The sequence below is a fragment of the Carettochelys insculpta genome, chromosome 1, assembly GCF_033958435.1.
Source record: "Carettochelys insculpta isolate YL-2023 chromosome 1, ASM3395843v1, whole genome shotgun sequence".
In the NCBI taxonomy this organism is placed as follows: Eukaryota; Metazoa; Chordata; order Testudines; family Carettochelyidae; genus Carettochelys; species Carettochelys insculpta.
In genome coordinates, this window is record NC_134137.1 from 282565064 (window position 1) to 282585735 (window position 20672).

The following is a 20672-nucleotide window of genomic DNA, read 5'->3' on the forward strand; positions in this document are numbered from 1 at the left end:
AACCCACATTTGTGCTGTCTAAAGTGTCTCGGGGAAGCTCGCATGAAGGAGAAATGCAAGTGTTTCAGACCATGCATTCAGAAAGACAGACGCTTGTCTGAAGACTTTCCTCATGGAGGCAGCCCTCAAAATGTTGTCTCAATCATCCTTCTCTAAGATGGCACTGAGCAGTTTGGTTTCCATACAAAGAGCCCCACCAGTACCAGGCTCTTCCCAGCACTGTTCTCCCTCCCCACTGCCAAGAAGTAGTTATAAGAAACAGCGTGTCAAGAGAAGGAGCTCTCAGACGCTGTAGAGGGACAAGCAGGGAGCAACTGATGAAGTGAGACTCATGCCAGGCCACTCATCCTTTCCAGGGTTGGGCTCCCTCAACTCCACAGGCTTTCCAGGCTGCAAAGAATTTCATGTCCCTCTTTATATTGCCTCCTCCCCAGTACCCTATTCCCAGCCAGGACTACCTAGGGTGTAAAGTTTCTTGGAGTCGTGAACTCCATTGCATCATTGGCCATCGCGGCACCTCCCAGAGAAAAGCCCTCTATGGGCCAGACACTGCAGCCCTGAATCCAGCATCAATCGCTAACTCTCTAGCACTACCTATAGGCAAAGTGGGTATGGCTCTGCCATGGTCTCCAGGGGAAGAGTGCTCTTCAGGATCTGAGGGGAAATCCTTTGCCCTACCAAACAAGGACTGCAAAAGCCAGGTTATCCAAAATTTTGATAACCAGCATGCTCAGTTAACCAGCACCTGCTCCACTGGTGGCCACCCAGCCGGGACTAGGGTGGCTAGCTACCTGTCTGTGGCCTGCAGCTGTGAGGCTGGCAGCTGAGGGGGCTGGTGAGTGCAGGGTGGTCCTGGGAGCCAGCTTCCCAGTCAGGACCCCACTCTAATATCCAGCATATTTGCTTATTTGGCACCCCCAGTTTTCCCGGGGGTACCGGATAATATAGCTTTTACTGTACCAGCAGTCATACTTCCTAAGGTCATGCTTGGTGGTGTCTGAGAAATGAACCAATATGGTTGGTACAGATAGAGGAGGAAGGGTCACTTCCTTCTGTGGTGCTAGCCTGTTCCTCTTCATCTCCCAGGTGAAGCGGTCACTAGTTCTAGTATCCCACTTCTGCCAGCTGACTTCAGGGCCCATCAAGTGCTCCTGCAGTGAGCTGCCATAAACTGGGAGCTGGAAGCCAAGAAGCTTTGTGCATAGCCTGATTTGATATCCTGACTGCAACAGCACTCTCCAGAGTGGTCAGAGACAGTCAGTGAAGCTGTGTTTGGACCAGAGAGAGCACTATGACAGACCTCCTTGTCTGTAAGAGATTCCACATGGTTTCTCTTGCTCTGTCATCTCCTCCCTGGATCCAGGAAACTGGTATGTTATGCTCAAGTTAAACTCCTGGAAAGTGGCCTTCCTGATGGCTTTCACCTCTGCCAGTAGGGTGTCTGAGCTCTGGGTCCTCATGTCAGAGTCCCCAAACACAGTGTTCCATAAGACAAGGTTCAGCTCCACCCTCGCCTGGCTTTCCTTCCAAAAGTGATTTTTGGATTTCGTACTGGCCAGGACATTTTCTTTCTTGTGTTCTGTTCTAAGCTTCTCAGTTCCTCAGTGGAGCAGCAGCTGCCCTCTCGAAGTGAGGTGGGTGCTTGCCTTCTACAGCAAACAGAGCAAGCCATTCCACAAGACCTCACAGCTCTTTGTGGCTGTCACTGATTGTATGAAAGGGCCTCTGGTTTCATCACAGCACATCTTTTCCTGGATTACGTCCTGTATACAAACATTCTATGGTGTCACTAAGGTTAGCCTGCTGCCTGTTACAGTGCACTCTGTGCAAGCTCAGCCCTCTTCAGCTGCCTTCCTTGCTCATGTGCCTCTTCAGGAAATTTTATCAAGCTATGACATGGTCCTCTGTACATACTTTTATGTTACACTGTGCTATTGTGTAGCAGTCCAGATGGGGTGCAGCCTGCAGTGCCACTATCCATGAGTCAGGCACATGTTGATTCCAACAAGTCCTCCTCCTTGGTTTGACTCGAGAATCACCTAACTCCAGTAGATATGAGCAAGCTTTCAAAGAAGAAAAAACAGTTACTCGTCGTCATAACTGTTCTTCAAGATGTTTTGCTCATATCTACCCATACTCTTTCCCCACTGTTGAAGTAGCCAGCAAGAAGGACCTGAGGAGTAGTCAGATAAGCTGGGTCACATGTGGGGTTCCACTTCAGGGGTCTCCACAGCTGATCCAGTACGTAGCAGCTAAGATAAAACTTTCTGGTAGTCATGTACACAATGCACACACGCACTTAACTTGAATAGATGTGAGCAACACATCTCAAAGAACTAGTTACAATGGTGAGTAACCATTTATTCCACATGCACATTTATGGTTCTGTTGATATTTCATACTCTGTATACTGGGTTTCCTACAAAGCCAAAAGAGCTGTAAATTTACTGCCACTTTAAAAAAAAATCTTGGGTTCTGTAGAATTAGAGTAAACTGATAAAGTGGAGATTGCTGCAACCATCTCGTTGTGTAATTCTACCACTGTTTTTTTCCTTACTGGTCTGGGCAGTCTTTGGTATTTCATATTAGAGGTTTTGAATCCTGTGCCTGTTACCCTGGCTTTTATATGTTTTGTTTTGGTTTTTTTTTCCTTTTTGTTCACCCTTTTCTCTCCTCCCCACCAGGTGTGTGTTGGGAAACACTACCATCCTGGCTGAGTTCGCCACAGATGAGGAGGTTAGTCGCTTTCTGGCACAAGCTCAGCCTCCAACACCTGCAGCAACCCCAAGTGCACCGGCAGCGGGCTGGCAGTCCCTGGAAACAGGACAGAACCAGACAGATGCAGTTGGACCTCCTTTGAATCTTTTTGGTGGGTCGGCAGGGCTTGGGCAGTGGAGTAGCAGTGGTGGCAGCAGTGGCGGCGATCTCTCTGGCGCTTCATTGTGGGGGCCCCCAAACTATTCTTCAAGCTTATGGGGAGTCCCAAGTGTAGAGGATCCCCACAGAATGGGCAGCCCTGCTCCCTTACTACCTGGAGACCTTCTGGGAGGAGGGTCGGATTCAATCTGAACTTAGAACTTTCAACTCTGACCTCGTGACCTTTTTTGGAACAGCAGCAGCACTAACTTGACCTTTTCGTTTTTTTTCAACTTGCAATAAATACATTTTTAAAAGGAAAAAAGAAAACGGAGAGAGAAAAAAAGGTGGGTCATTGACAGACTGTCTGAGCACATAGTTGCCTCCCTTATATAACTTCAGTTTTTTCGTTTGGAATATGAATCCAAAAAAGAACATATCACTCTTGAAATACTTGAATCATGAACGCCAACTTAGAAAGACAATGTGAAGCAAGTACACATACCATTTAAATTTAAACACAAAAAAAAATTAAAAAAATTAGTTTCTAGTTTTTCACTTTTTCATGTTATACGGAAGTTGTTGCTAAGAAACATATATACTGAAAAAATAGCTTTTTAACTTTGTTTGCACTGGGTGTGTTTCCGTCCTTAGGTCTACCGTGTTGGGTGGGGCTGGAGGTGGGGTTCTAAAGAATTGAAGGGGTGGAGGGAGGGGAAGACTTGACGGAGCCTCACTTTAAAAAAAAAAAAAAAAAAAAAAAAAAGAAAAGAAAAGAAAAAAAAAGAAACCCCCTCCCCCCCCCCAACACTTTGTGATTGGCTGGTTGATAAATACCAGTGTGTTCTGGCACATGTAACTGCCTGTGTGTGCTTGTTTTGGGTAAGTGCTCATTCTCTCTCTCTCTCTCTCACTCTCGCTCTCCCTGTCTCAGAAAGCTGCATTGCTGATGGGTGTATGGGCGGGCGGGCTGGCTGGCTGTGTCTTGATTCTGAAAATGAGACAACTATGGAGGAGTTTCAGTGGCTGAAACAAAATTTTCTTGGGCTGGATTAAAATTTGTGTTTCTTTCTTGTTTCTTTTTTCAGTTCATTTTAGTAGGGTGCTAATTCAGCTTTGCAAATCATATTGAATATGGTTTGTTGCTTCTAAGCCCTTTTTCTGATTTTGTGGTAGAGCAAAACACTTCCATGTCTGAAGGATATGATGAGAAGCAGAGCTAGTGTTGTCTTTTGAGTACCCATGTATGTATGTATTTATGTTCGGATGTGGGGTTTTTATGAGTAAATCTAGAATGTTTGTTTTATGATGCAAGCCATTATTTTTTCTTCTATGGAGGGTAAACCAGAGAACAGAAATCATCACATTTGTAAGTGGGTCAGACCAATGTTCTTATCTAGTTCTTTGCAGTCTTCAGTACCTTTAAAAATGAGTCAGCCCTCCCCAAACCTTATATATATATATATATATAGCCATGTCTATTCATGAAGTATCTATCAATACCCTGAAATTCCAGCCCAACCAACATTATTCTCAGTTGATTTACTGCTCATAGTAAAACTGGCAAAACTCAGTTGTGTTACTTTGCTGGCCTGTCTGCCTCATTTCCTGAAAGCACATGCAGCTAACTCCTTTCTTTGTCCCTCCTGATGAGTGTTACCTGTGCCAGGCCTTGGTGTATTACTGCACCAGACCATCACTGACAGAAACGTTTACTTACGAATGTTCTTAAAACCAGTGTGTACTTCAAATGTTTCCTTTTGTTTCTCTGTGTTGTGTTTTTTCCTGTGTATGTGGTTTTGCTTAGGCAGGAATATAACTAGCAAAGACTTTTTTAAAGTATTGCACCTTTTTTGTTTTTGTTTTTATTTTTCCTGTACTGTTGCTTTTTTTTAATTTCTGTATTTAACAAAAGATTTTTGGGGATTATTTTGAGCATGAGTGTGGTACTCTGGGTGGGATGGGGGTGACCTGTAATTCAAAGTGATAGCCAGTGTGTGCACTGGGAACAAAATTTACAACACTGCTTGTTGTGAAAAGAGCTGTAGCAGACTTAAAGGGACATCCCTTTACCCAAAGCTGGAGATACTTTGTGAGGGCAGGGAGAAGAACGATGAGAGATGCCGGTACTCTTCTTGGAAGGCCACCACTAGTGTGATGGTGTCAAGCTCTGTGTTATACTTTTTAACATAAAAGTGCTGACATTCTGTACCAGCAAATACCTACCTACCCATTCCAACTGTGAATGGGGGCGTACCTCTGTTGTCCTAATTAACTGTAGGAGGTGAGGAGGGCAGGGGAACCTTTTCTTGCACACCTTCACTGAAGAATACAACTGTATAAGTCTAATGGATTTAACTCTTTAAGCATGAGGGGAATGAAAAAGGCAAACTCAAATTGTGTGTGTATGTAAGGACGGAAAGGTGGGGGAATTCTGTGGCTTTTTTTTAAACTGCCATATCAGTAAAACAAGTGTCACAAGAAGGCTGAGTGAGGGGGGATGCTGTAGATTCATATGCAGAGTGTTACATGACAAAAAGTGTGTGTGTGTGTGTGTGTGTGTGTGTGTGTAACTGGAGTCTGCAGAATACTATCTGACCCTTTTTTAAATATTCTTTTTTCATTTTTTTCCACTCTGCCCTCTCCTTCATTCCTCCATACACATTGAAACAAAATGTTTTTCTTCCAATGCCTACCAGTTATATTTGTTCTCTCCCTCCCTTCCCTCCCCTTCCCCCAGGCAGAGCTGTTTTGTCTCTGATAGCCTCAACATGAAGACCAGCCATGGCAGAGATGCAGGACAGATGAAAAGCCCTGTGCCCGCAGTACTTTCCAGTGAAGCACCTATGATGGCCTGAATGAGCCAGTTTCTATTCTGTCATGTAACTTGCCCATGCTGGTTCACTGCTGTGTTTCCCACTCCCACACTTCTCTCTCCCAACCTGCCCTTAGGTCCCTTTACCTGCACTTTGGGTTAGTTGAGTTCATTGAGATACTACGGTGAAAGCCGGGTGCTAGAGCCCCTCTTGTTTACAAGACATAATGAGGGATTTGAAATATTTAAAAAGAAAAGCTAAAAATGTTCTTCCATCATAAACATAGAGAAAAAATCAAAAATTTACACAAAAAAAGACCAAAAAGTGCACGCATGCATGCATGCATATATATTAGATGAAGACTAACTCTGGGAGCATTTAACAGTGTTTTTTCTTTGTTTTTGTTTTAACATTTATTTTCCTGCTTTAAATTTGCAAGCTTTCTCAGGAATTCTAGGGTAGGAAGCCAGTTTTTGAAGATGGTGTATTTAACCTTATCTTATCCTAGATAGATGGCTGTTTCTTTCCTGTTGATAAACTTTTACAAGTTCCTGAATCTTCAAAAACTTTGTATGTTTTTACTTAAAAAATTTAAAAAGCAGAAAAATCTTCAAATGTTACTGTTATAACTGGGGATCAAGCATTTTAAAGACTGTAAAAATAATAATTATAACAAATTCAATAGCAGCATCAGAAACTCATTGTATTATTAAAAACCAAGTTATGGGAGAAGAAGGGTTATTCTTTATAGAGCTTTGTTAGTCTGATGTGGAACATGTACAGTTGCATTGGGGGGAGGGGGGAAAGAGATGTGTGAATGGAAATATAATCACTTAGTTCTTTTACAGTGAAAATTAGACTGAAAGATTCCTCCAAGCACCTTTTTTTTAAAAAACAAAACAAAACCGTAAATCTAACCCATACCTGTGGCATATCCTAGCAGTTGAACAGTTTTATCTCGTCTCCTTTGGAGTACAGAAAATGATCACGAGAGAATAAGGAAGTCCCCTGTGAGATGTAATTTGAGAACAAAAGTGATTTATTTTTAAGTTTCTAATTTAGCCGTAGTCAATGTTAATCCCCATTAGGAAGATTTGCTGCTTGCTTTTGTACATCTCTCATCTAGAAATGTACTTTTGTTTTCGTGTTTTTTTGTTTGTTTTTTAAAACAGGAATATTTAAGCTCTCCTGCTGACCCCGTTTGTGCCAGCTGTCAGGATTCCCAGCCCTGAGAACAACTTTGATGCTCTCATTGCTGGGATGGATCGCTCCTGCCTCCCACCAGTAAGGAGGAGGGGTCTAATCTACCTGAAATGGTTAGGCTGAAACCACAAGCCACTTTAGTGCCTTTATACAGACACCCACGCATTCTGCAAAAGGAGGCATATATAGTCCAGCAAACCCATGGAAATGAATGCACCTGCTCTTAAAACAGACAATGAGCTTGTCACAAAAGCATGCCATGCAGTGAGTTACATAACAGAAGAATTAATGCTTTTTATGATTTGTAAAATCAAATGCCAAGTTCCTTTCTTGTCACTTCAGCTGTGCTCTGTTTTTGCATTGAATACTTCCTGCAGGTGTGTGCATGCAAATATGTTCAGAACAATACACTATCTTAATTTGGAAAATTGTAGTGTGATTGGCCAGTGGAGAGGGATTTTTTTTTTGGTTCTTTTTATTTTTTTAAATTGAGGGGAGTGTTTTGCCAGAGGCTGTGCATTATGAATAGGCACTCTTTAGAACAGAAAACAGTAGGACTTAGTGAAAACCTAAGCCTTTGCTGCAGTCCCTTGGCAACAGCCATGGCTGATGACTACTAAGAGGTTAGAGCACTGAATCTTTGGCTGTGTTGTTTCGTAAGATCATCCTTCCCTTATCCAGAAACACCCCCTATCCTGAACTCTGTGTAGGTTTTGTGTTAGGCACTTGTGTCTTAAGTCATTGATATACCAGTTGCTTGAAATACCTTAATGCCTCCCATTTCCCAGTCTGAGAAAATTTAGTTGTCAGTTTTATTCCTGTCGAGTTTAATAGTTGAAACCACTCAAGTAATCACTTTTTCACTCGTTTGGTTCTATAATGGTTTTCTTGACCATTTTAGAGGACCATTCTAGCCAGACTGCACTCTCCTACAGGTCAAATATGGCCTCTGTTTCTCAAACGAGCAGTTCTATTGCTGTCAGTGCATGAACAAGACAAGTGACATTTGGTACAGGGTAAGTCTAGCTTTTAGAACATTGTTGATGAGAAGGCATTTCTGATGTCATGGTCAGGAAAAAATGAGCTTCTTCCTGCTAGCATAGTTTCACATGAACACCTTCAAAGGAAAGCGAGGAATAGTTTGTGAGAATAGGTGGAAAGGGCACATTTTAGAATAGATTATGAACCTCTGCTGCCAGTTGGGGTTGAATGTCAATTCCTTCATGTTAGTCTCAAAAATACATCTTCAGTTTCTCAAGATGTTCATGAAGATACAAGGAATGCACTCTGTAGCAGTTCTGTTATTGATTCTTGATCCTCATGGCTATAAAATCTACACACATACCTGTCTCAATTATAATTACTTTCTTCCTGATTTCCTATCTCCTTTTTAAATCCTCCACTGTTTAATTTTTCTAATTACATTTTAGCATTTTTTTCTTTTACATTTTATTTTCTATAAATCCTGCTCCAATATCAGCTGTTTTTCCCCATATTCCAAATGTTGCTTGAATTGTCTGTAGGCTTACTCTCTCAATTAGATGGGTTTGATCTCTTCTCTCTCTCTCCGTGCTGCCCTAGACATTTTTATTAAAGCATGCAAAATGAGAAACAAAAGCAAACTAAAAAGTTTTAACAATCTGCCACCACTTCTAGTGGAAAGTACATGTAATTTCTTGAACTGGATGCCTTTGGGAAGACTTTTAGCCTTTTCCAGTGTGCTTGTGCTTTTCTGGAGGTTCTTCCATCAGTGCTGAAGACCTCTACAATCAAATGGTATGAACTTTTTCTTAGATTTTGGCTTTCTGCTGATGCTTAATCCGAAGAATTTATGTAATGAGCAGAGCACTTAAGCCAAACACGTTTTACTCTGAAGTATCAACATGATGTTTTCAGCAGACTCCATTATTGGAGAACAGTGTTTGTGTTGGCCCCTTTTTATTCATCATGAAGCTTTTAAATATTAGTACATTTGAAATCTTGGTCTTTCTACTTAACGTCATTTTTCATTCCAGGGATTTGAACTGGCAAAGGTGGCAGATAAACACTTTGTAAAAGCCAACTTTTTACTATGTGTGTTCTTCATCAAATGCTGCCACATTTCCTCTGTTCATGCCTTGATTGTAGAATAATCTTCATCCTTCAAATGCCTTTCCCTCTTCCTGGGTCTGATTTTGCTCTTGCATGTGACTCTCCTGTTGACTTTAATGGGGGTCCAGTATATACATCTGAGATCCAAATTTGGCCCTCTGGGTCAGATCCAGGAAACCCTTACAGGCGTAATCCTTACTCTCACAAGTTAGTGCCACTGACTTGAATGAGTAAGTGCTACTCATAGGAGTAAGGGCTGTTTGTGCAAATAAGAGGTTGCAGGGTCAAGGCTTAATTTTGTAGCTGGGGAGCTGCAGTACAGCTAGGAGCACCTGCATGCCCAGGCATATATTGAATTTACTGTAAACGTCTCCAGTGTTCTTAGATTCACTTTCAGTGCTTGACATGTTGACTTTCAGGATATGAAGTCAGGGATGATGGTTAGATTTTTTTTCTGACCTGGAAAAAAATCCATTGTAGTAGGGATGGATGTCTCCTTAACTGTAAACATGCAAAATATTAATGCAGAAAATAGTCCCAAATTCAACGTTGAAATGATGTATAAGAAATGAAAAAATATTGTCAGGAGAGTTCAATTTCATCAAAACTTGAGTTTGTCTTGTAGTTGAAATAACATCTGCAGATCCTGTAGCTTTTTCTACACTTAATTTTTCAAAAAAAAAATAAAGGAGATCCCACTGGTAACATTAATAACATTGCGAGTCTAGCATAGTTGGGCCACCTGCTGTCTCTGGCTTTTTAAGCATCACATTGATTGTACATACTCTGAACAGACTGTAGATGACATGATGCTTATAAATAAGAAGTCTACCAACACTAAGGTTCCGTATGTGGCTGGATATATGTTAATAATGACTGAAAACTTCTGCAGCATTTTTCTAACCTGTAAAAAGGCTATTCCTGTCTACCCTGGTGTTGCAGCAGAGCTTAAAACACATATAAGCAGAGCTTAAATCTTCGGAGTTTGTGGATAGGACTAAACAGTGTTGTCTGTAGCGGAGACAAAAACTGGGCAATGTTCTGCAAAAATATCCCACCATTGCAAATACTAACACAAATGAACTTGTATTACAAACAATGGAAAAATTTTGGCAAAATTTCCCAGAAGTACATAAGTTCACTCCTGTTGATGTTAATTAGCCAGGCACTATTAGAAACCTGTTTGTCCACAATAATATCCACAATGCTGCTATATTAAAACTGAATCAGTTAGCCTCATTACAGTTATAGTTTGCTTTGTGGTGTGGACTGGATTTCAGCCACGTTCTGTGGTTGGCTAAAACCTTGGATGACCTTCATCCCCACTATGGAAAATGGTTAAAGTCCTCCTCTGCCACAAAAAAGTGTTCTGATGGTCTCCAGATTTGTAAGGCTTCAGCCTGTTTTTTAAACTGTGTTGTGAGGCCAGTGTAGATGTGACCTAATCTATGGCATGCAACAAAGCAACATTTATATGCTTTCAGATTTTGTGTGCATCTTGGTTTTTATACAGATATGCAGGAAAGTTTCTCTGAAAACCTCCCATAATCTTATGTGGCGAAAAGAGTGTCTTGCAAACTAAGTGCCCTCAGAGAAGAGCCATGTCCCACAGTGCATGTGGCAATCAGTAATGGGAACATCCAGCAGTGTTAAAAGCATGTGGAGGGTGGTGGGTTGTTTTTTTTTTTTCCTTAACCAGAGAGCTGGAATAGTTTTAAGCTGACCCTAAAAACTGTTCCTATAAACACAAAACAGTGCAATCCAGTTAAAATGGTAGAAAGATTTGTGCCAGGCAGCCACTGAGTATTTGTGGCACGTTCTCTTGGCTATTTGGTGGGCAGTGGGAGAAAAGGGGAGATGGGAAGAGTTTTCGTGGACAAATGAGGCAGGCAGCGTTTAGCAAGAAGTGTTTCTTCTTAAATACTTACTGCCTTATCTTAGGTATTAAAGTACAAATCAATGCATTGAAATAACAAAATTTGTCAATTTTTAACTGTTTTTAACCATGACAAATAAAAGTTTCTCTCACGTTTTAGATGAAATAACCTTAGATGAACATGGTTCTTTCTTAATACTAATGTTGAACAGCAAGAGCAGGTTGCAGAACTTTCTGGAAATGGCTATTTTAGTGATATGGTTGTGGTATTAAGTGCTTTTCTTCCTCTTCCCTACCCCTTCTAAACTCAGCTCACACTTCTTATATAAGGTGCTGAATGTTTTGTGTTTCTAGTGGGGGATACAGGAGGAGCAGAAGAATGAAAATAGAGCCAAGATAGAACAGCCTTATATTAGGGGGTAGCCTTACAACAGAGCTTTATAGTGGGGGTGTGCTGTATTCCAAAACATGTAAGCCAAAAATGGGAGGGGGTGTTCATTTATGCAACAACAAAAAACGGGATGTTGGAAAACTTATTTAAGAAATATGTACCTTCTGAAGGTAAAATGGGGTGTCACCAAGTGATATGTGATGCTTCTTGCTGGGTCAGGATGGATGGGGTGGGGTATAAGCGCTTAATATTTTTCCCTTCGTTGTTGTTTTTACAAGCAGTAACTTAAATGTGGTATTTATGAATGTGCCTTTGTGAGTACAGTGACTGTCAAAGGAGACTACTTGGGCTGGATTAGAGAGAGAATGGTCAATTCTTTCTTTCTTTCTTTCAAGAGGTCATATTTAAGGATGCCAGCCCACTGGTCCCTTTCAATAAGAATCATCTGTGGGCTAGTCTCTGCACTGCTCAGTAAGTAATCATAAGTAGTGTAGAAATTTGGGGTGTGGAAAGAGAAGTGACATGATGCACAGAAGCTGATGATAGTTTTAGGTTAGTCTGCCATTGCAGGTTGAATTTATATTTGTATAATGTAGCTTCTCCTTTGTTTTTGTATGTGTGGCTTGCTTTAATTTTTGTAAGCACTGGAGAACTGAAACACAGTGATGTTTGAGACACATTTACGCACGTAGAGAAGAAGGTATTTTGTAGCTTCTGCCATTTGTGGGTATAGGCACACTTTTACCCTTTCTTTTCATGTCTGAATGAGAGAAACAGGAAAATTATATTTTTTTCAACCCTTTAACTTCCAGCACATTAAATGTTGCCATTTAAATTAACAGGGTATTACAAGAATTTAAAATTAAAAAAAAAAAAAGTTTTTGAAATGGTGAGGTAGAAGTGTTTAAAAAAGAAAAGAGTAAAGTCTGTAGTAATTTTGTTCTTCAAAGCTGTTTGTAGCTAAACATGGGAATCTGCAGTGTCTCCTTCCATTTGTTTTCCCCTATTATTCCACCTCTTCACCCCAAATCTGAGGTGTGCAAGAGCTGTTGCATTAGCCCCTTTCAGTCCTCACCCCAAAAAGAAACTTAGAGGGACCCTTCAGGTCCATTCAGGAAGACAAAGGGAAGAGAGACTCTGCAGCTTTCTTTGCTTCGCTCTCATTCCTCTCTAATGGCCTTGAAATGTATTATTATGCAAATGTGAATTTTGATACTGAACTTAAGAAGAGTTTTTTTTTTCTTTTTCCAAAAAAAAAAAAAAAAAAGGTCCCATATGTGGTCAGCATTGCTTCTTTATTTTGTAAGTGAATTGTAAACTATGCATTCTGCTGGAGGGATATAGGCGAAGAAGAGGTAGCTTTGCTAAACTTTTCAGTGGTTTCTGTGTCCATGGTCCATCGATATTGGTGTGCAGGGAAGGAGAGTGATGACTTTGGGAAAGAAGGTTCTTGTAAACTCTTTTTGGAAGTTGGGAATTTTGATAACTTGACAATTTTGGAGAATTCAGTTAAGATTGATTTCAAAATCTAGCCCTAAATATTCTGCAGGATTGTGAATTCTAGCCATGCAGTGTTAACCAAGGGCCAACAGTGTGACATGAGACCCAGCTTTCCCTGGGAAACAATTTGACCACCTCCTGTATTTAAGGCCCCTTTCAAGCTCAGGAAACAAAGTGCCTCTGGCACTTTCTTTTGGGATTTACCTAATCACTCTCCATACAAAGTCACTCTCTCAGGAGAATTTTAACACAACCATTCTTTACTCAAACTATCTACACAAAGCTTTTCCTAAAATTGCCACTGTTGCTGTCTCTGGTGCAGCTCTAATGGGTAAGAGCACTGTTACAGACGGAGGGCTGGTGTAGCTAATTTATGTTCCAGCCCAGATCAGAGCACGTGTGGAAGAACTTGGTGGTTAAAGCACTAGTAACTGCCAGTGCCTTGCATATGGTAGTACAACCCAGCAGTGGTGGTATGCTAGAAAATTTTAAGGAACAAAGACTAATGTAGATAACACCTTACAAATTATCCTTACCTACTGGGAAGTGACTGCTGTCCCCCTGGGCAAAAGAGGATTCACTTTCTCACTCTCAAAATGCAGTTGATTTTTTTTTAACCTACACGTGTATCTGGAGCTCAGTGGCTTCTTGGAATGGTCTCCTTGTTTTAAAAAAATTGTAAATCTTACTGCCCTGTTTATTGTCTTAGTAGGAGCCCTGTATTGACTTGACTTTCCCTTACCCATGGTGAACCATGGGACCTGCATTACCCTTGGCATTATCTTAGATAACAGTATCAGAACTGAGAGATTATCCTGCCTGTATTCAGTGTTTTTCATGCAGCAGTTTTATTTTTTGTTGATGTTCGCAGTACTGTAACAAGTAATAGACTTGATGATGACACTCTCCTCGCATCTGTGCCTGCCTTACAGATGTGATCTTATCAGGGTTCCACTCTGTTGGATTGCCTTTTAAAAGTAAAAAAAAAAAACAAAAAAAAACAAAAAAAACTGAAGTTTCAATTCTTCATCACAAAATACCTCATGGTACATTTCCCTTTAAATTTAACCTTTTAAACCCTGCATTCTCTTCTAGCTTGGTGAGTTTAAGTTTCTTAGATCACTTCCGTGGAGGGAGGTTTAGATTAGTGGTTTGAATTGGCACCTGAAACTCTTGAGTTCTAATCCTGGCCCTTCCTTTTCCTCTTTTTAGCCTCAGGCAAATCACTTTTCTCTGCCTCAGTTTTTTTCATCTGTGCATTGGGGATATTAATACTTACCTACCTCACAGGGATTTTGTGAGGATCAACTAAGTCTTGTCTGTAAAGTGCTTTGAAATCAAAAGCACTATGTAAGTATTACGAGTTTAAACAGCAACCTAACTCATTTTAGCATGGGTTGGGATGTGGGGAATCTATAACACTTCTAAATTTAAGCCATCAAAAAGCAGATCTTAAATGACTTAAATAAGCAAAAGTCTCCTCAGCATTCCACATGCAGAAATCTCTCTTTTTGTAATAGGTCATAAGCCCTTTCTTTTAAGCAGACATTGAACCTGACTGGATTGATACACTTGCAACTTTTTTCCTCTTTCACCAAATTGGATGCACTGTCATCTTTTCCCTGCCTTTCAACAAATATTGGGTAGTGAATTGTCATTCCTCCATGGACGCATCTCTTCCCACCTTCAGGAAGGGAGAAGTATCTTGTAGATCTGATGGGGATTGTAAAATGAAGAGCATTGTTACTTTATGCTGCTCCAGGAATAGAGGACAGTGTAGCTTCCTCCCTGAATTAATTTATGAAAGTGTTTGTTATACCGACACTTCAAATAAGGGGTCACCTTGTCCCTAATACACAGAAGCCATCTTATGCCAATAGTAAGTAGGAACAGAATGACATTCAGTAGTAGATGCTGCTTATGTGTATGCCTTACAGCTCACCCAGAATCTCTGAGAAGGTGGTGGGGGAAGAGGTCTTTGTCGGGTAAATCCCACAGCTTGTCAGGGAACCTCTGGTATTTTCTCCCCTCTCCGATCATGTTATGGTCAGTTTATTCTCTCTTGGATGAGTGTCTCAGGGATGTGCATATGAGCCCATGCCTTTTGTAATCTGGTCTTGGAAATCTTGAGATTTGATTTCAGTTCTGAATTTGAATCTTTCCTTTGACACTTCAGCAGTCCTTTCCGTCCATTGCATTGCTCCCTGTGGCCTTAGGATCATCTCTTTATTGTTGCCATATGTCACCCTCTCCATCTCTGTCAGCACACAACCGAAACCTGTCCAGTGATTCCACGAAGAACAAAACCGAAATGATGTGTGGGTGCCCCTAAAGTTTGTGCACAATTGCACATGATTCCTGAGGTGCAGAATATCTAACACGTTACTACTTTCCTGTATGGAAACTAGAATAAACATTGCATAGCTTTGCTGATGGTAACTCTGCACTGTTTACTTTTTAATTAAATTTTATGTCTTTCCCCAAAAGAACCAAATAAATACCAAAAAAAAAAAAACTTTTTGGGATGATGGAGGGGGTGAGGAGAGAAATGGTGGGGAGGGTTTCTGAACTATTTTAGTTTCCACCCTTTGGATGGAGACTTGAAGTGCTGCTTTGAAATCCACAGACCTAAGGAGCTATGTTTACAAAGACAAATGCTTTCTACCTGATCAGGAAACTGGCTAATGGTGGGCATCAGAGGTTTAGTGAGGTTTTCCTCATTGCTAACAATCAGGTCAGGTGATGGGGGAAAGAAGTTTGTCTTGAGAAAGAGAAGAGGAAGAGGTTAACTTAAGCTAGCCTTTTTTATAAAACAGTTCCCCCTTCCTCTCTTCTTCCGTTAAATAAATGAGTGCAGAGTGGATAATCACTGATGTCCAAAACAGCTGGATTAGAAAAGGCAGCTTCCTACTTTGCACATAAATAAAGTAACAGGAAGGTACAGCTAAATCCTCTTGCTGAAACACTGTCCCCACACAAGCAGACATTGTAATAATAAAAACAGTGAGATGCATGTATTGATGCTCTTTGCAAGTTACCTATGAGTATTTTTTCTTATACTTGAAATAGCTTTCTTTATTAAACTACTTTAATTCTGATTTCTTCCTTCCCCTTCCCCAATGGGCAATGAAGAAAGCGGACACAGAATAAGGGAGAAGAGGTGACATGATTACTTACATGCCCAAGTTTCATCTTAATTCCCATCCAAACACCCCAGTGTGTGATCTTGCTTTCTATCCTAGTGGTTTTCCATGGACACAGAAACTCAGCACTTTGAGAGGTGCTTTTGTACAGCAGGCTGCCCACCTTCTCCTCCTCTTCTGTATTTTTATTTTACTTTTAGTATAGTGGTACTTAAAATCACTGGTTCACTTAAAAAACAATAAAATGTTTAAACTCTACTAATGTACAAATAAGCTGAAATGTTGCATTTTATGTGTATTTTTGCCATAGCAGGTACTGTATTTCTCATGCTGGATTTCAAAAAAACAAAAGGGTGATGTTTTATTGGAGTGTGACAAATTAAGAGTAATAAGGAATTAAGTCGTCGTCATTTCATTGAAACTGAGAGATAGTGTAATACATATATAAGTTTTCTGAAGGTTTTTTTTTGCTTTTAAACAGCTTTTTTGTTTTTATTTTATTTTTATGTTTTTTAAAGATATGATTGTATTATGTGCAACTCAGTTGCTTACATTATAACTACAAAATATTTTTGGGTTCCTGGAAAAAAAGAGACTAATAAATGTGTTTGGCTGCTAAGCATTTAATACTGTGGTTTCTTGTCAGTTTGTTCTGTTAGTTGGCCATTTTGTCTTGCGGGGCAAGCATGACTGTAATGATCCCAGAGCTGTCATTCAAACAAAATACAAAACGATGTGCCCCTGAGTGACCAGAGCAATCTAGGGTGCTTTTAGAGATGCAGAACTGCAGTTTTAGAGAGGATTTCCAGAAATATGAAGACTTAGGACCAAATCCTGTCTTTGCTCATGCAAATAGTCCCATTGACTTCGGTATGAAATGCGAACAAGGTTTGATCCATGCCATAGAATTGTGTTTCTCAACCTCTTTTCATAAAGTTCCCTCTTTCAAACACATGCTCTCTCTCTCTCTCCCTTCCCCCACCACACCCCCCAGGCTTTTCTCATGTTATCCCTATGGATTTGCATACCACTGGTTGATAAACATGATCCTAAGGTAATCACAGGTCTTGAAACAAGTGCCATTCAACCTTTCCAGATTACTGTACCCTTTTCAGAAGTCAGATTTGTTTTGCATACCCCCACATCACACCTCACTTAAAAACTAGTTACAGAAACATGCAAAAAATATCACAGAAGACTACTGCTGAAAACTGGCTGACGTTCTACCATCTTATCAAATAAATGAATTGGAATAGAAATATTATACTTACATTTCAGCATAAGGCACAGGAGGCAGTAGAAACAAGTCATTGTCTGAATGAACTTTTAGAATGTACTGACTTTTTACTAGGGTTTTTTATGAGGCCTGTTGTAAAACTAAGTAAATATCTAGATGAGTTGATGTACCCCAGAAGATCTCATCCTACTCTCAAAGGTACACGTACCCCTGGTTGAAAAACACTGCAGTAGAGCCTCAGAGTTACAGACACCAGAGTTAAGAACTGACTAGTCAACCACACGTTATTTAGAATAGTAACAGAGAGGAAGCCGTGCTATTCTATACACTATCAAAACAACAAGCAGCCTAGTAGCACTTTAAAGACGAGCAAAATAGTTTATTAGGTGAGCTTTCGTGGGACAGACCCACTGCTTCAGACCATAGCTAGACCACAACAGACTCAACTGGCTATGGTCTGAAGCAGTGGGTCTGTCCCACGAAAGCGCACCTAATAAACTATTTTGCTCGTCTTTAAAGTGCTACTTGACTGCTTTTTGTTTTGATTATGTTATTTAGAACTGGAACTACACAATCAGGTGGTGACAGACACGCACACAGCATACTGTGCTATGTTAAATGTAAGCTAACAAAGGAAAAGCTGTTAAAAATTGACAAGGAAGCTTTCTGAGTTCATTTAAATTAAAATGTTTAAAACCAGCATTTTTCTTACAGGGAAGTTTCAAAATTGTATTAAATCAATGTTCAATTGCAAACTGTAATATTTTTATTTTCAGCTACTTAAGGGGCTGAACCTCCTGCTTGCTATGCTTGCCAGTCCCACTCCCTTCCCAGGGGGAGAGGGAGCTGCGTGGTGAGACCCAGCCTGGCCCATCTCCCTACCACGTGCCCTGAGGTTCGCCTGCGAGCTGGAAGCAGCCAGTGTCTCCAAGCCATGGAGGGGAGGACGGGTGCCTTTCAGATCTGGGTGGCACTGTTGACACCTCTGCCCACAGCAAGCTGCCCAAACCTTCCTGGGCAGCAGGCACACTTGTGTGATGACATCATTCTGTCTCCCAGAGGAAAAAAAATAGAGACAGACACAATATTTCTTATCCCACTTTGTTTGTATCTCTGAATTTCTCCTGTTGCACTTTAAGCTGAAAAAATGCAATGCATTTTAAACTAATAATTTGTGAGATTGTATAGAGATCCCTCTGTCTTGATCTTCTGAAAGTGCCGCTGAACACACACTGTCTGAGGCCTGTGTGTCTTTGCACATTGCTTGCTGTCAACACAAAGGTATGTTAGTTACTCCCAAGGAATTCTGTACCAAAAAAATATTGTGGGCATACTATTTTAAAATACTGTGTATTTGATTTGTCAAAATAACACTAATCATACCAGTTTCAATTGTCTTGGTAATTTTTTTCCCCCAAAATACCTGTCAGCAACTATGTAACAATACAGAGGATAAAATTACCACAGGAAGAGTTTTAAAGAAACAACTAAAACAACTCTGTTCCTGTTTCTCTGTAAACTCACCTTACCAGAGCCCAGCTGGAGCAGACACCAGTGTCCCCTTGCTGCTTCAGAGTCATTGGGGCCCCCTGGGCTAGACACACAAATCTCCTTCCCCTCAGAGATGAGCTATGCCTCCACAAACCCTTATACTCCCTCCCTGTGCCAGGACCAAGCCACAGCTCTCCATCCCCAGTCTAAGCCCAGACATTCACTCTTCCTAACTCTGAGTAGCCACTCTTCCTAACTTGTTTGTTTGTTTGGAGTTTGGAGTGCTGAGCTGAGTGTTTGTTTGAAAGGCCGTGTGCTCAGGCAGGCAGTTGGAAGCTGTGAGTCTTGATTAGGTTTGAATTGAAACACGGTGTGCTGATCGGCTGAGCTGTAGGCAGAGGGAGGAGCTATCAGGGAGGCCGAGCACTTAAACCCCGCTAGTAAGCGACCAGGGAGCTTTGCGACCGGGTGCTCGCGAGCAGGGTGCGTGCTAACAGGAGGGAGTTTTGAGAAGGGAGTTTAGAGGGGGAGCTTGGAGGGAGCCAGTGACTTCTATTGCCCTTAAACTAAATCCTTTATAACAACCTCTATCTGAAACATTTAATTAACCCTCATATATAATTAGAGTAGGAAATGGAGGCAGAAGCCCAGCAGCAGAGTGGGGGCTATCCTGTTTATTGTGTCGAGTGCAGTATGTATGACTACCTACCCTGTGGGTGGGTGGCGTATGTGTGCGCTCGATGCAAGGAGCTCCTGGCCCTCAGAGACCAAGTGCGTGCTTTGGAGGCCAGGGTGGCTGAACTGGAGGAGCTAAGGAAGGCAGAGGTGTTTGTTGATGAGACTTTCCGGGACATAGTAGGGCTGTCCCACCTCCAGTCTGACAGTCCTGATGCTGTTACGGAGGATGAAAGGCTCAGGGAAGGAGAGCAGTCAATGGGAGCAGAGGGAAACCATCCCATAGTTGGGACCCTCCTTCCAGAGGGTGCTATTGTATCCTCTCGTGCCGAGGATACTTCACCGGGGGAGGGAGCACCAGCTGTTAGGAAGAAGCAGGTTTTAGTAGTGGGGGATTCGATCATTAGAAATATTGATAGTTGGGTTTGTGATGACCGGGAGAACCGTATGGTGACTTGCCTGCCTGGTGCGAAGGTTGCGGATCTCTCGAGGCATCTAGACAGACTTATGGGCAGTGCTGGGGAGGAGCCGGTCGTCGTGGTACATGTTGGTACCAATGACATAGGGAAGGGTAGAAGAGATGTTCTGGAGGCCAAATTTAGGTTACTAGGAAAGAGACTGAAATCCAGAACATCTATGGTGGCATTCTCTGAAATGCTTCCAGTTCCACACGCAGGGCCAGATAGACAGGCAGAACTTCAAGGTCTCAATGCGTGGATGAGACGATGGTGTAGAGAAGAGGGGTTTAGATTTATTAGGAACTGGGGGCACTTTTGGGGTAGGGGGAGCCTATACAGGAATGATGGGCTCCACCTAAATCAAGGTGGATCCAGACTGCTGGCATTAAACATTAAAAAGGTTGTAGAGCAGTTTTTAAACTAAGAGGTGGGGGAAAGCCAATTGGTGCGGGGGAGCATCGGACGGAGACTTCTCTTACATGAGGCTCCATAGATAGGGATTCCCTAGAAGTTAGTCAGATAGGGAATGAGGGAAATAATATATGGGCAAGATCAGATGTGAAACAATCGCATATAAAAAAATCCAACGCATCTGTGAAAGGCGGACATATAAATAGTGGTAGTTTTTTAACGTGCTTTTACACTAATGCTAGGAGTCTGTCTAATAAGATGGGTGAACTGGAGTACCTCATATCAAAGGAGGAAGTTGACATAATAGGCATCTCAGAAACATGATGGAATGAGGACAATCAGTGGGACACTATCATACCGGGATATAAATTATATCGGAAAGACAGAACAGGTCGTGCGGGTGGCGGAGTGGTACTATATGTGAAGGATAATATAGAATCAAATGAAGCAAAAATCCTAAAGGAATCAAAATGTTCCATAGAATCATTATGGATAACAATTCATTCCTCTAATATGAATATGGC

At 41.3% G+C, this 20672-nt stretch overlaps 1 protein-coding gene across 1 annotated transcript in view; it reads left to right on the forward strand.

Annotated features, from left to right (window-relative positions):
* The window catches only part of TNRC6B (trinucleotide repeat containing adaptor 6B), a 262680-nt gene extending 246177 nt beyond the window's left edge, over positions 1-16503 (forward strand). The window contains 1 exon segment of the mRNA XM_075009512.1: positions 2685-16503. Within this exon segment, the coding sequence (XP_074865613.1) occupies positions 2685-3069 (385 nt within the window). The 3' untranslated portion in view covers positions 3070-16503.
* The last annotated feature ends 4169 nt before the right edge of the window (positions 16504-20672 follow it).